Source organism: Astatotilapia calliptera, chromosome 1, assembly GCF_964374335.1.
Source record: "Astatotilapia calliptera chromosome 1, fAstCal68.1, whole genome shotgun sequence".
Taxonomy (NCBI): Eukaryota; Metazoa; Chordata; class Actinopteri; order Cichliformes; family Cichlidae; genus Astatotilapia; species Astatotilapia calliptera.
In genome coordinates this window covers 13,408,307-13,425,097 of record NC_137422.1, presented here as the reverse complement: position 1 = coordinate 13,425,097, position 16,791 = coordinate 13,408,307, and the positions used below count along the sequence as shown (strand labels likewise).

General features: G+C 41.4%; 1 protein-coding gene across 1 annotated transcript in view; it reads right to left on the bottom strand.

Annotated features, from left to right (window-relative positions):
• fbn1 (fibrillin 1) overlaps positions 1–16,539 on the bottom strand; it is a 64,196-nt gene extending 47,657 nt beyond the window's left edge. Inside the window, exons 1-6 of the mRNA XM_026163582.2 lie at positions 16,188–16,539; positions 15,728–16,003; positions 13,767–13,849; positions 12,888–12,986; positions 12,081–12,176; positions 10,339–10,434 (exon numbers count right to left, since the gene is read on the bottom strand). Of these exons, the coding sequence (XP_026019367.1) occupies positions 10,339–10,434; positions 12,081–12,176; positions 12,888–12,986; positions 13,767–13,849; positions 15,728–15,915 (562 nt within the window). The 5' untranslated portion in view covers positions 15,916–16,003; positions 16,188–16,539. The remainder of the gene's footprint in view (positions 1–10,338; positions 10,435–12,080; positions 12,177–12,887; positions 12,987–13,766; positions 13,850–15,727; positions 16,004–16,187) is intronic.
• Positions 16,540–16,791: the final 252 nt, after the last annotated feature.

Sequence of the window (16,791 nt, the reverse complement as noted above, 5' to 3'; positions counted from 1 at the left end):
ATCAGATTCCCTAGAGCCGACTGCTTGCTTTATCTAACCCCTCTTTTTTCCACTCTCTCCTTACAAGTCCCAAGGAGTTTACACAATCATTTACTCTTATCAGGTGAAGGCCTGGAAGATGAAGATGGAACAGAGATAGGGGCACAGAAGAAAAGGGTAGGAGGGGGATACATCTTTCCCAAAAGAATCTGGACATGAGCCAAAGACAAAAATCATTTCCACATTTCACAGCAGACAACAGACAGTAAGGAAAAAGGGAGACCAGTTCCAGCAGCGCAGTCGTTTAAAACAAACGAGACATTGTGAGTTTCCCATGTGGACCGGGGCCCAGCCCAGTCCCGTCACGTGCACCCCAGCCTCCACCGTCTCTCTGCCTCTGGCACCAGTACTGTGTGAAACAGAACTGGGTCATCTCTCTTTCTCACTCCCCTCCTGCTCAGGCTCAATTGGAGACCAAATGCTTTTGATTCTTTGTCTACTTCTCCCTCCAACAAGCAGCTGAAAGTAGCGCAGTGCATTTACTCAAGCCCAGTTTGAAGATACTTGTACTTTACTTGAGTATTTCTATTTTGGAAAACCTCCATGAGACACTCCAGGATAATGTCTCTTTCTTGAACAATAATAACCTGAAAGTTACCAAAAAGTCAACAATCAGACTGCAGGCTAAACACAACCCAGTGCGACACTCCCATGTTTTGCCACTTTTGTGTTAATTCCCAGTTTAATTAATTTAAATTTGTGCTGAATGTTGCTCCCTGATTGCTCATAGGATGTGAGAGGCAGCCTACACCTTAGATGCAATCTGAAAGGCAAACGAGGGCTCTACCTCTTCATTGGTTTAATTTTTCATGCTGTAGTACATTCATGGGACCCTTAGCAAAACAAATCCAAGCACACATTGTAACACGACTTCACCTTTTTGCAAAAAATACTATATAATGAAAAAGAAATAACTTACATATGTTGTACAGCAGGGGTGATTCTAGGTTCAAAAGTTTAGGGGGGCTCAGCTCCCAATCATAATGTCAGCAGTTCCTAGTAATTATTATTAATGCAACATGCTGTTTACAAATGTAATCAACCCTTTTCACATTTACAAACCTAAATTTACTTAGATACACATTACAGTGTTACCTTCAAATGCAAACTATTTTAGGGTGGAGCCTTTAGTTAAAGAAGATAAGGAACCATTTGTGCCAAAGGAGACAAGATGAGAAACATACACAAAACATGCAGTGTTTTAATCACATAGAAGCAGCCCACCAAATCATCAGTCACATAAAGTAGCAATATTCAGTACAGACACTGGAAAATCACCCCAGACCTGTACATGAAGCAAATTGGTAACAAAGTTCTTTTACCAGTTCACACAAACCCTTCCTTTATTATGCCGAATCAGCATAGCAGAAGAGTGTTATAGTCTGTCACATCAGTGTAGTGGCAACCATCCTGTTCATGCCATGTTTACAGTGGTATGAGTCCTGTAAAATGCTACCATTCATATCAATACGCTCTGTTTACAATGTCCAGTGGCGTTTTTTAAGTGTCCTACTGCAAAACATGCATAGCATCCATGAAGTACATGAAAAACTACTTTGAGAAAAATAACTTTTTTTTCCCCAGCTAACTTCACGATTTGTTCCCTCGTTCTTCCTGTCCATCCTCTTCACTCAACTAGCTAGGCAAACAGAAGCTACAGCTTTATAATTTTGGGTGAATTTGTCTACATTTACTCTTGTTTCTTTTTGCTCTCTCTCTTTGCTGTTTTCATTTTGCTCTCTCCCTTTTTTCCCTCTCTATACTCCTCTGTCACTCTTTGTACTATCACCCAAAAGCTAAACATTACAGTGAATAAAAGACATAAACGGATCACTATCAGTTTATAGCAATATTAAAACTGAATACAGGCTTTTGCTGGACATAGACAGGTAAGATCATTTTAACTTGCTGTCACCTGGATCTGGAGTTGTACTGTAAACAAACACTGAAGCCCAATTCGATCAGAACAGGAATGAACATTTTTTAGCAAACAAAAGTAATAAAATATATCAGCTCCTCGGCTGGCAACTCCAAATATGTTTTACTCTACGTTAGCTAATATTAACACTATTTAGAGAACAATTTAAACAAAATAGGCACTTTATATGCATAACAATGCAATTATGAGAAGAGTTTGAACTTTTGCTATATTCCAGTTAAAGTGTGTTTTAAATCTGCATCATTGATTTGTGTCATCTTCGTCTTCTTTCTGCCGCAGCAATGAAAGTCTTATTAAGCGATTAATGACAAGCCACGCTGTTGAAGCAGCAACACCTCTGTGTGAGCGCACTGTAACATCATGACATCAACAATACTGGACATAAAACCTGTTTTCATCCTATCCTGTACTGTCATCAATGGAAAAGTTAGGGGGAAAAGTTATTAATACTATTAATATTTTTTTTAGGGGTGCTCTGATAAAAAACGGGTCTAAACTCACCCATGTGAGTAGTAAATTAAAGCACTTCCAGCAGTTGATTGGCTAGGCACAGCAGAAATAACGAAATATCGAAATAAGTAGGTAGCAGAAAAGCTTGTCAGTATTAAAGCCAATCAATTCATCTATAATATTCTACCCTTCTAACATAATTCATGTTTTACAAGTTATCCTCTAATAATGAAGCTGCCAGTCAAGCGATCACATCTGATTGGAATAAATGTCTCTTCATAACATTTTTATTGAAAAAAGCAGCTAGCCTGCAGATAGATAGCAGTGGAAAACAAGTTACACCAGCAACCTAACAAGACACTTGCAAATATGAGATTCTGTAAATGCGAAGCTGTGCAGCTTGCTTGCTCTAGCAGAGCTCGCCAGTTCTAATGTGGGTCGGATTTGTGAAACTAAAAAATTTCAGCATTTGCAGTCATTGTTAAAATATGTTGGAGGAGGAAAATGGTTGAGCAGACTGTAACTTCTGAGGAGTGGAGATGTGTACATAACCTTTATTTTCTTTATTGCACAGAAGGACAAGAATGTGATGGTAAAGTAGAAAAGTCCAGGACAAAAACAACTCCACTGCTGCTAACTCAACATCAGCTCTTTGCAAGCATCTGCAAAGACAGCATGCTAACACAAAGCTAGCAAAGAACCCAGAGTGATGGTAGAGCTAAAGGTATGCAGACTTCAGCCCGGCAGCCAGAGCTTGAACTTCAATAAGTAACAAAGGCAGTAATAATTAATCAGGCTTCACTTCTAAAGCTTTAGCTTAGTCAAGACCAACCTGTCCACAACTGGTAAACAATACCAAGCAGGAAAAAACACAACTAGTCAAGTTAGATTCTTTTGCATTGTTAAAGTATTGTATGGTCAGGAGCCAAAAGCTAACAAGTGTGAATTGCTATAAAATGGACAATCATGGTAACAATGTAGAATCAGTTGAATAAGGCCCTGGTCACACTGATCTAGAGACCAGTCTGCAACCATCTGGCAATCAATGGTCGTGAGGGGAAAATCAGTATTTCTGCACCAGTTGGCAAAAAGCTATTTTTCGTTACTTTGGTTGCTAGTATACTGCTGCTGTTGTAGCTTGATCAGAATTGACGGATATGTCTACAAACACAAATACTCAAACACACAACTCTCAAGCAATGTGTACATTGCGCCACGCAAGAAACCTCAATACCTGCTTGACATTAGCTTGCTAACTCATCAAGAGTGAGAACATGATGACCTCGATGAAGACCACTAGCCGAAGTGTGCTCGTCAAGCAATAAAGTTGTTTATCACACTTCAAAAATTGCTGACGCTTCAATGTCTTCAAATGTTATCATCTTCTCTAGTCACCTTGAAAGTTGTGCTTAACTCGGTTTGTATCAAGAGTTGCAAAACCAGCCATATGATGTTATTAAAATCACAGCTATGTTGCCTATGTTGCATGTTATCAATACAAGTATTCATAAGTATCAGTATTGATAAACAGGATCACTATTGATATCAATTAAATCGCGGTGTATCAATAGGTGCCACAGCTTTAAAAACAAAAGAAGAAATCATAAAACCAATTTTTATACTTCACTGGTAGCCAGTGACGAGAGCCCAGCACAGGGCTGATATGGTCTCCAAACTGCAGGAGAGATAAGGCTTGACTACACAAAAAGAACTGCAATAATCGAGGTGAGAGGGGGAAAAGCATGAACTATGAAATCTCCAACAGAAGGAAATGGTTATAATTTTGCAAGTGATCAAAGAGCCAGTGCTGACAGGAGTGGAATGATTTTGTTTTTGTGAAAATCTAGACTAGAAAGCCAAAGATTGCTTTAAAAAAGATATATTCAGGAGGAATTTTCTCCAGTATTTCCTGCTTTCACTCTATTTTCTTAACACAGAAATTTTGCCTAAGTTACTTAAGGGATCTACTAATCAAGAATGTTCTGTTTTAACTAACTGTGAGCCTTATTTTCTATCTAACACTATGTGCCTCATCTAAAATAACAAAGCGAAAATCTCTATGTAGGCAAAGCAGTTTGAGGAGCTATGGAAAGTTTTCACATGGAGCCCAGGCTGAGTGAGTGCAACAGGCTGTATAAAGAGAACTCAGGTTTCTCTTTTCATCAAAAAAAAAAAGGTTGTTATGTCTTATTCACAATGCTCTAAGTACACAATCTAACTTGATATCTGCTTATTACAGCTCTTAGCTGAGGAGAGTGAGTGAGTGTTAAGGCAAAAGATCTGAGCACAAGATAAAGTAGATCCAAGCACTGCACTTAAACAGTCAGCTGAGGTAAACAGGGAGAGGCAGACAGCTGTAGGGTGAAAATGGTGTCATTTCATCCGTCATCTTACTGTCTCTCTGTGAACTGCATACAGCTGGGGGATCCACCCATGTCCTGTACATCTGGGAGTAATCGCACGTGCTCACACACAAACACGCTCACGCACACATGCACACACTTAAAAATTCTGCCCATGTCCCAACTCCTCATCCCCACTCCAGCCAGCGATGATCTCAAAAACACAGCAAAACTTGCAAAATGTTACTCTTGTTTTTGCCCCAGTTTGGAAAAACGTGGTGAGTAGCTGCTTTAGCTCCTTCAGTAAAGAAGTATCTTAGCTTCAAGACTTTGCGTTGACTCTGATTCGTTAGCTCTTTAGTGTTTGTTTTGAGGTTTGGTTACTTTTAGAACACAATAGAAATGCTCCTTCAGTGCCCGGCGAGTTTATGCACAATAACAGCATAATCGAGAAAAGAAACGAGGGAAAGCACGACGGGAAGTGGGTAAAAGAGTTTCCTAGATTAACTCCAGGAACACATACACAAAGATATCTGCACACCTTCTCCATATCCACCCTTCCTAAGTTTTTCCCTTGCAGATGGTGTTCATTACATACACCTTACATGCTTTTATGTGTGTGTAATTTGCATATGTTTGTGAGATTTGTGCATGTGTGTGTTTCATTGCACGTGTTATGGGTCTTAATATTTGGGTGGGGCCTTCCCTAATGGCATGTCAGCAGATTTCTTCATCCTCCCCGGACTAACAAATTGAACTCAAACACACACAGACATACACACTTGGGGGTGTCAGTGAGATGCTAAGAGAGCCCCTCAGCTGATTGACCCACTTCCCTGTTGTGCTCTGGCTGCTGACTTGTTGACTGTGTAACTCACGTGTAGCACCATTTCAGGCCAGTCTTTCCCCACCGTCTCAATGGTGTCATACTGAAAGCTCGACTTTATTGCTCCACAGTTAAATGACTCTACAGCCGGAGCACGGAGCCCTGCATGCAATCACCAATTCCACATTCCAACCTTAATCATATTTGCAACGAACAAAGAACACGTTCATGTACCAGACTGCATTTCCACTGCAGTCAGCTGTGCCTGGTGGTGGGACGACTGGTCAGCAGATCGCCAGCCAGTTTAGCACACACAGCTCAGTATGTTCATGCTGAGCCATGACAACGTCATGATAACGCTACAGCCGTGAAAACCTCGAACTCCTGAGTTTAGTGACTTCTGGTCACATGACGTGTGTGGAAAGCTTGTGTTCTTGCTAATGCGATAAGATAGAGCCATAATGGGACGCAGTTCTGTAAACTACATTAAGAAAACCCTGTGGGGTGTATGTATACATGTACTTTATGCATCTGTTTGTATTTATGTGAGAGCACAATGTCTTTCTCTTGGGAGGTAATGGATTATAGCCAAGGAAATTCCAGGGAAAGTAGCTTAACCAAAAATGCCACTGAATGCATCAGCCAACTTTCTCTGCTTCACTTAATTATGACCTAATCTCTATAAATATACATTCACTGGCCACTTCATTAGGTACACCTTGCTAGTATTGGACTGGAGCCTCGTTTGCCTTCATAACTACCTGGATTTTTAGTGCAAAGTTTTAAACAATGACACCTGGTGTGGCCGTCTGCTACTGTAGTCCATTTGCTTCAAGGTTCAACATGTTGTGCATTCAAAAATGCTCTTCTGCATACCCATACTGTTGCCTTCCTGACAGCTCAAAGCAGTCTGGCTATTCTCCTTTGACCTCTGATATCAACAAGACATTTTACCCAGAGAACTGCCAGTCACTGGACCTTTTTTCTTTTTTGGACCATTCTCTGTAAACACTAGAGAGGGTTTTGCAGGAAAATCACAGTAGATCAGTAGTTTCTGATGCATGCCACATGACAAAGCCACTTACAGTGGGGCAAAAAAGTATTTAGTCAGCCACCGATTGTGCAAGTTCCCCCACCTGGGCGATCGTGGCTCAATGTAATCGGAAGGTTGCCGGTTCGAGCCCCGGCTTGGACAGTCTCGGTCGTTGTGTCCTTGGGCAAGACACTTCACCCGTTGCCTACTGGTGGTGGTCAGAGGGCCCAGTGGCGCCAGTGTCCGGCAGCCTCGCCTCTGTCAGTGCGCCCCAGGGTGGCTGTGGCTACAATGTAGCTGCCATCACCAGTGTGTGAATGGGTGGATGACTGGATATGTAAAGCGCTTTGGGGTCCTTAGGGACTAGTAAAGCGCTATATAAATACAGGCCATTTACCATTTACCTAAAATGATGACAGAGGTCAGTAATTTGCACCAGAGGTACACTTCAACTGTGAGAGACAGAATGTGAAAAAAAAAATCCATGAATTCACATGGTAGGATTTGTAAAGAATTTATTCGTAAATTAGGGTGGAAAATAAGTATTTGGTCACCTCAAACAAGGAAAATCTCTGGCTCTCACAGACCTGTAACGTCTTCTGTAAGAAGCTTTTCTGTCCCCCACTCGTTACCTGTATGAATGGCACCTGTTTGAACTCATCATCTGTATAAAAGACACCTGTCCACAGCCTCAAACAGTCAGACTCCAAACTCCGCCATGGCCAAGACCAAAGAGCTTTCGAAGGACACCAGGAAAAGTATTGTAGACCTGCACCAGACTGGGAAGAGTGAATCTACAATAGGCAAGCAGCTTGGTGTGAAAAAAATCAACTGTGGGAGCAATCATCAGAAAATGGAAGACATACAAGACCACTGATAATATCCCTCGATCTGGGGCTCCACGCAAGATCTCATCCCGTGGGGTCAAAATGATCATGAGAACGGTGAGCAAAGATCCCAGAACCACACGGGGGGACCTGGTGAATGACCTGCAGAGAGCTGGGACCAAAGTAACAAAGGTCACCATCAGTAACACACTACAACGGCAGGGAATCAAATCCCGCAGTGCCAGACGTGTTCCGCTGCTGAAGCCAGTGCATGTCCAGGCCCGTCTGAAGTTTGCCAGAGAGCACATGGATGATACAGCAGAGGATTGGGAGAATGTCATGTGGTCAGATGAAACCAAAGTAGAACTTTTTGGTATAAACTCAACTCGTCGTGTTTGGAGGACGAAGAATACTGAGTTGCATCCCAAGAACACCATACCTACTGTGAAGCATGGGGGTGGAAACATCATGCTATGGGGCTGTTTTTCTGCCAAGGGGACAGGACGACTGATCCGTGTTAAGGACAGAATGAATGGGGCCATGTATCGTGAGATTTTGAGCCAAAACCTCCTTCCATCAGTGAGAACTTTGAAGATGAAACGAGGCTGGGTCTTCCAACATGACAATGATCCACAACACACCGCCCGGGCAACAAAGGAGTGGCTCTGTAAGGAGCATTTGAAAGTCCTGGAGTGGCCTAGCCAGTCTCCAGACCTCAACCCCATAGAAAATCTGTGGCGGGAGTTGAAAGTCCGTGTTGCTCGGCGACAGCCCCAAAACATCACTGCTCTCGAGAAGATCTGCATGGAGGAATGGGCCAAAATACCAGCTACTGTGTGTGCAAACCTGGTAAAGACCTATAGTAAACGTTTGACCTCTGTTATTGCCAACAAAGGTTATGTTACAAAGTATTGAGTTGTATTTTTGTTATTGACCAAATACTTATTTTCCACCCTGATTTACGAATAAATTCTTTACAAATCCTACCATGTGGATTCATGGATTTTTTTTTTCACATTCTGTCTCTCACAGTTGAAGTGTACCTCTGGTGCAAATTACTGACCTCTGTCATCATTTTAGGTGGGGGAACTTGCACAATCGGTGGCTGACTAAATACTTTTTTGCCCCACTGTAAATCACATTTCTTCCCCATTCTGATGCTCAGTTTGAACTTCAGCAGGTCATCTTGACCATGTCTACATGCTTAAATACATTAAGTTCCTGCCATGTGATTGGCATACTAGATAGCATAATTGGGCAGCTGAATAGGTGTACCAAACAAAGTAGCTAGTGAGTGTAAAAAAAGTTACCTGAAGAAGGTTTCGGGTCAGATATCTGCCTGGCTAGACCAGAAGCCCAGAAATACTATTTAAGGCTCTATCATCAGATGATAGCCAATCAGTTCCCAGACTGGGCCGAACAAAATACCAGAAGAATAGCCAAAAAGCAAATTTATGGATTTCTATTTATTTTCTATCCACTATTTCTCACTAAAAAGTCAATCAAATAGAGGAAAAATATCATCCCACATTACCCTTAAAAGTTGAAAATACATTTTAATTCAGTGAAATACAGTTAGCTAGCTTGTAATTCTGAGCTGTTTCATTCATATCCTAAACGGACATCTTCAAAGTGCTGACAACAGTTGAAGCTAACAATAACACACAGAAAAAGATGCATATTATCAAAGAAAAGATGTAGAGATGAATTATTTTTTATTTTTCCACTATTTATACTCATCACTACAAAATCATCACTTTTATTGATTTGTTCTGGCTTTCATCATCTTAGATTTTGGCTAAACATGAACTGGCAATGGCATCAATGGATAACTCCATACAGTATATTACACTATGTTAAGAACCTGACTGAAATTGGAGGGTGGTCTCTAAGTAGTTGCCCGAAATACACAAGTATACCTGTTTCACTCATTTAAAAATGTATCATCTCCTTGAATTCTCATCACCTTACATGGCGAATCAAACAGTTAAAAAAGTTATGGCCCCCTTCCCTCCCAGTGCATAATTATTTTGTCAGAAATAATTATATAAGACAAAACATGTTTTTTCCTTGTGCTTTTTTGTGTTTCTTGAAAAATATGACTATTGACAAGTTAATTTGTTGAAAAAAAGGCTTAATTTACATTCCTGCAAAATCTCACAAACACTCCAAAGACTCCGCAGCAAAGAGCAGAAACCCAGCAGACAAGTGTTGAGCAGCCAGATAAGTTATTAGATACAGGCTAATGAACATACTAAAGTAAACCAATAGGCACATCTTCAGTTGGACTTAATTGACAGGCCTCCCAAGCATAGTTAGGATCTCGGCTTCTAATCCAAATATTAGTTTTAGTAGGTCACCATTTTGACCTCTAAAGGTCGTCAGCACAAGCACAAAACACGTACACTGAAAAAATGCTCACATTTTTGTTCAAACACATTGCAGGCTGCCCTTGGTTTGCGTGTGCTTGTATACTTTGGAGACTTTGCTCACATGTGCCAGAGAGCAACCACAGGAGGTTGGGAGGTCTTCAGTTAACAAACAGCTCACATTTAGAAAGACATTACATTCCCCAAAGCGTTGTTTCAGAGCAGATGTGGAAAATAATGGTAATTTCTGAGCTTGAGCTTAAAATGCAAATGTTCCACAACAAACCACATTCCTGGAGCCGATGGCATGACTAAGCAGGAATTGCCTTCAGTCAAAAAAAAAACAAAAAAAACACAACCACCACTCAATATCAAGTCACGTTTTTAAAGAAGCAGCACGTGTGCCTTTAAAAACTACTTCAGCAGCAGTGAGAAGTGAATGTAGAGCACAGGAACAGTTTCATGTAAAGTGAAGGAGGAAAATTCGGAGTAATGCGGTGTGGCGCTCATTACCTCGCTCGCACTGAGCTCCGGTGAAGCCGTACGTGCATACACATCTGTTGGGAGCCACGCACCTTCCTCCATTGAGACAGCCATTTTCACATACCGCTGGAGAAGAGAGAGAAATCGACAATGTCACAACAGGAGGACACCGCTGTGTAGACGGGGCCAGGATTTTGTTTTTGTAGGGTGTCACCAAATATAACTGATGCAAAGTGAAGGAATTCAGTAACACAATGATGTCACTAGTTGTGGTTAGGTGGAGCAAGAAATGAGCATCAAAAGTTTAGGCACATGCTCTTAGCTTTAAAACCATGGGAAAAAGACACCCAACCTACACACAGTGATCCTTTTCTATAGTGAAATTTAGTAAGCACAGTCATGTGAAAAAGAATATTTTCACAGGACTCATAACTCATGATTTAATACCAAATAAGCTGTATGATATTATTAGTTTCTCACATTGTTGTGTAGAATTTCTGACCCATTCTTCTTTACAGTGTTTGCTTCAGTTCATTGAGGTTTCCAGGCATCTGATTATACTTTGCTCTCTTAAGGTCCTGCAGCAATATTTTAAGGAGGCTGATATCTAGACCAGCGGTCCCCAACCCCCCGGGCCACTGACCGGTACCAGTCCATGAGTCGTTTGGTACCGAGCCATGAGAGTTGAGGCTCGGCTGTGAAATTCATGGTTTTTCAGGGTTTTTATCGTTTTAAAATAGTTACTTTTTTATCGTTTTTATCGTTAACTCGGTTTCCCTGGGTCTTTTCCCATGTGTTATGAATAAATCTTCTTTTTTTTGGTTTATTTTGTTGTATTTATCTGCGAAATCTTCAAGGCCAGTCCGTGAAAATATTGCCGGACATAAACCGGTCAGTGGCGCAAAAAAGGTTGGGGACCGCTGGTCTAGACTCTAACTGGGTCACTGCAGCACCTCAAGTGTTTTCTTTTTAAGCCATTTTATTGCACATTCAATGCTGTATACTGTCAGAATAATGATGCTTTAGCTGTCAGAGAGATGGCCTCTCATTTGACTCTAGAATACTTTGATATTCAGAGTTCATGGTCAGCTTAATGGCTGCAAGGCACCCAGGTCACAACACAAGCCCAAATCATCACCTCTCCTCTACCATGCTTCACAGTTGGTGTTAAGTGTTTGGTTTTCACCAAATGTGGCGCTGTAAATTACGGCCAAACCTCTCCATTCTGGTCGCACTTGCACAAAAAACATTATTCCAGAATTCCTTTGATTTGTTAAGATGCAAATTTTCAACCTTTCAACCTCTGTGCTGTTCTCTGACCTTGTGATTAGCTTGTCTGTCCAGTCTTGGGACGATTGTGGCGCTGTGTTAACACACATCTCAACGCTCAGAACAGAAATCTGCCAAAACCTCTGCTTCCACAGTGCTCACACTTGCTGATGATCAGTTAATCAGGTTCATTTGATTAGCAGCACCTGAGTGCTACTTATTCTCTGATTTCCCTTGAAAGCAGTAAGGCTTTTTCACATGACTATACACAGTGTTTTAATTAGACAATAAATTCTGTTCTTGCATTCATTAGCTCTTTTTTCCACCCAAATAAGAGTTGCCAGACTTGCTTCTAGAGGGCCTCAATGTTATTGACGCTAAGTTTTACTAAATAGCACTATTACAAGCTTGAGGGTAAAACAGAAACTCTAAGAAATAGAATTAAAAAGGAGGCAGATAATGATGAAGTTATTCAGAGTAATGCGTTTTATTATGAGCCTTACGTTGTCCACAGTGGTTTCCCACATAGCCCTTCTGACACAAGCACTGGTCCTCTGCACATGATCCCCCATTCATACACCGAATGTTACAGTGCTGGACTGTGGGAAGAACAAGACAAAGATACACACACATGAACACAGACCAGCGTTAGGGTTCAGTTCAGTGTATCCAAACACATGCTGCAGATTATATTTACGACATCAACAAAACTGACACTGAACCATGTTTCTTAAACGTTATGCTTCTAGATATTTCCTAAAAAAATTTATGGTGTGTAAACAGATGAGCACACCAGGTTGAAGTGCGGTGAGCTGCAAGGGAGCGACATAGAGAAGATGTTGATGGTGGACATCTTCCAAAGCATACACACTCCCAGTCGACACTTACACACACCCGTTCACAAAACCCACAGGACCGGCCGCTAGTATCAAGGATGTGATTGCAACATATATCAGTTGCTTCAGTCTTAGGCAGTTAAAAGGGATGCGTTCAGGTTCTTTGCCCTGCTATCTCATATGCTAGTACACATAAGCTGGTGCCCATTACTCATGATAAGGAGAGAAAAACAACTGTGATTTTTTTTTAAGTGCCAAAAAATCAATTCGATTGCAATTTCTGTAATAAAAGAAAATTTATATAAGATGGCATATTTTCTGTCATCCATTACTCCTATTTGCATAAATCATAATTATCTTTGTCTATTGCCCCACTCCCATTCCAGCCACCCACATTATATATTACAAAACTAATAACACTTCAATGGAGCTGATTCAGAAGAAAGTATATGAAAATGGAGGTGAGTGAATGACCTGACTTGGATCCACAGGATGGTGCGATCTGACCATTGGGGCAGGTGCACATATTGGGTCTGGAGCAGAAACCATCTCCACATGAACTCCGGCAGATGGCTGCAAATGAGAAAATGATACTCGGTCAAAGAAAATACAAGGCCAAATAACAAAGCAACGCTCACGTCATGGCGCCAGGACTTGACTTTATTTTGCGTTCGAGAAATTCTGATGTTGTGGGTCTGCTGCTTGTTAGCCTGTCCGCTGCCGGTTTTGAATTTCAGGTTAGAATATCAGTTGTTGCAGCTAAAGCGCTGATCTTAACCTCATGCTAAACTCTCTTCTGTAATATTTCAAACACAGACCACAGTCCAAAGAAGGCCAAATCTTTCTTTTTGCCCTGATCGTGCTTTACTTGTAGAAGCTGACTTGGCAACGTTGCTGAGCTATTTTCTTCTGTGAGTTTTGTTACCATAAATGTTATGTGTTTTCAGTTGGTGTCGTCTGTGTTGCTCTGTTGTTCTCTTTCCCACAGACTTTTGTTGGCATGGTCCACTTCCCCCCCAGCTCCCATCAGGTAGAGTCCAGCCAATGAACCCTACTCCATGAACCCCACTGCTAAACAATGTCATTAGAGCTGCGACCGGCATCCAGCCAGCGCTGCAATCACACAGCTTCTCAGACTCTCTTGTCTACTAAGTGAGTGAAGGCAGGTGAAGTTTGACAGAGCAAAATGTGGAGTCAATACAATTAATGACAAAGTATACCTGAAGTAACCACAGCCAGAGAAATAGACCAAATAAATTTTGGATAAAATAAATAAAAACTGAAATTTATGGCAAAAATTGATTTAAAATTGACAATGAGAAGTGCAAGTAGACTAATAGAGGTGATACTCACGAACAATGCACTGATTTCCTCCAGTCAGAGTCTTCCAACCTGGGCAGCAGTAGGCGTTGTTTCTTGAGCCGCACACATTTGGGCTGCAGACGATCAAAAAGTGATGATCCATGTCAAAAAAACTCAAGTATTTTCAAGACAAGTCCTTTAATTAAGATATATATCGAAGATCTGTCCAAGTGGGCTTGAAATTTGGCACACCAAACACTAATTACTCTATATTACTTACTCGTCTACATATTATTGAAACTGATGGTCTGTTTCTTGAAGCTTTTAAAACAGGTGGCAGGAATAATGGCACACTGCTCATGGACACTTTAATAGAATGGTAGTTGGGATCTGTCTGTGTTGTCCAAGCACAGCATCCATATTTTGTTAAATACACAAACACTGAGACCCTCCCAAAAATACTAACAATCAGGCATAGTGATAGATCAGGTGAGCCACAAAGTAAACATAACCTGTAATCCCTGCTGATCACCTGATGAGCTGATCTGAAAGTCCACTGCACCTATACACAAGGCTCAACATAGTTTGTAGACTTTCACTTGGTAAAAACCACACAGAGTGAACTATTTATGCTTCTTTAGCCCAGAAACAGTAGCTGCACATCTGCAAGCTGCAAGCTGCTTTGCAACCCACCTTCATCTCGACTTCTCATTGTCACCCCGTTTCTCACTTAATACCAAATTCTTTGTCACCATGTGCCAGTAATAAGCCATGTATTACTGTAGAAGTAAATGACAATCCTAATCACAATCTTTTGTATGTACAAAGGAACTGCCTGAATCATATCCTAACAGTCCTCAAAAAAAACCCCACAAGCTGTCCATTGCTTTTACTTAGAAAGTTCTTGTGTGTGCCTGTGGTTCCCAAGCTTTTTTCACATGGATCTGATGTTCCCTTGCACAAATGACAGAACTAATTCTTTCATTTCTTAACTTTTTAAGTATCGAATAAAGCTGTCTGGTGTTCGTGTGTAAAACAATGTAGGGAACCACTGGAATATGCTATGATGTGAGCACAGCCACTATAAGAAATTTACTGCACCTGTACACAAAAATGTTTTATCTGACATGAAAGTGAACACCTAGTCCGTCCTCCCACCTACAGATGTTGAGCAGGTCGACATATGTGAACTTATAATCACTTTGCATACATTGACCAAGGGGTCAGTATATACATAATGTACACTGTAACTGAAACCAGACAATTGAAGCCATTTGGATGTTGGAAACAGTGGTAAGTCTGCATGACACAGTATGCAGCCTGTATGCACTTCCTGCACTGAACCCAGATGTTCAGATAGATTAACTTAAAGCATGTCAAATAAAAATGCCTGTGGAGAATGCTCATTGAGTTGTGTGACCTTCATCAGCTGTTTGCTGTCATCACTGAACACAAACGTTCTTTCTTTTCTGCATTGGTTTCCTCCTGTCTGTCTTTCCTTTCTGTCGCTCTCTCTTTCTCACACACACACACACACACACACACACACACACACACACACACACACACACACACACACACACAAAACCTCTCCAGCAGTGACCCACTGTGTACAGCTGCAGATGTGATTTATCCACAACTGGGGTGTGGTGTTTTTGGCTAGAAAGAGGATTAGGCTGTTACTCTCTTTCTTTCTCTCTCCCCCTCTCTCTCTCTCTCTGCCACAGCCACACGGCCAATGGCCTCCTTTGTTTGGATGTAATTTATTATTGCAGTCAGCAGGAATGTGATATTCTTGCCAGTATTTAATTACTAAACCTTTTCTCCAAACTTCCCATCACAGACAATGTCACTCATGGGTCCCAGTCTGCCTTTTTAAAAATACACAAAATCACACACACACACACACACACCAATTAACATGTGAGGACAGACACCTGCTCCAAGTTTAAAAGAAAAGAAAAGAAAAGATTTCCAAAACTGACTTTGCCGGATTATTAGAACCACATTACCCTCTGAGGACGTCCGTCCCTCCCCTCCTCTTGGCCCTACTGGCTCTGGTGTCGGTCTGCTTCGTCGCCAACTCAGTGATTTCGGTATCTGCCACCTCTGCTGCGTCTTTAGCCTCGGCACAGAGCGACAGTAAAGCCACAGTCACGGCCAACTGCAGCAGCCGTCCTCCACGCTTAATTTCTGTCATTTCCACTCTCAAGTGTACGACTTCAGTGAAGAAAAATCACCTTATGTAGTTTCCCAGCCCCGTCGACCTCTCCTGTCTGGAGTCAAAGCTGCACAACAATAAATGCAGGAGGGGAAAAAACATTTTGAAAGGAGACAGTGGAGACTGCAAGAAATCGTGGGCAAAAAACCAAATAAAAAACACTCTGCTGTTGTCACTGGGTTGGTGGTGATAGGTTTGCAAAAGCATGCAAAAAAAAAATAAAAAAAATGTATCACCAGCCAATTCCTTACCTTGTCTCCCGAATAGGAGATTCGCTTGGGACTCGACAGAGGACTGTCTGCACTTTGACTTGCAGGTAAAAACAAAACAAAACAAAAACAATAAAAACAAAAAAACAAAAAAACGTGTAGGAGCAAACTGTGGAAAAGAAAAAAAAAGCCACTGAAAACCGTCGCTTAGGCTCCTAGGCTATAAATAGATGCAACTTTTGAAGTCTGCCCGAGCGCATCCAATTGTGCGTGAATTGTGCACAGATAAGTTAGCTGATGCATTCCAGAGGATGAGAATGGTAAAACTCACTGCGTCTCTCCTTTCCAGCTGAGGTCTTTCCTCATCCCTGCTCAGCTCAACTTTCCCCAAACTCCCCCCTTCCGTGCCCTGCTCTCGCGATACAATAAAAATCTTGAGTTTAAAAATGCACTTTAAGCCGCGGACCTTCAGCATGCAGCGACACTATAACGACAGAGTCAGCCCAGAAAAAACCGGGAGGATGAAGACGTTTATATGTTTGTTTAAAGTCTGAATAATATAAATAACATGTCTTTTTTTCATCTTTGAAACCAGTACACCTGCTCCTCCTTTGTTTAAACATGGTGACACAGAACAGTTCCAAAC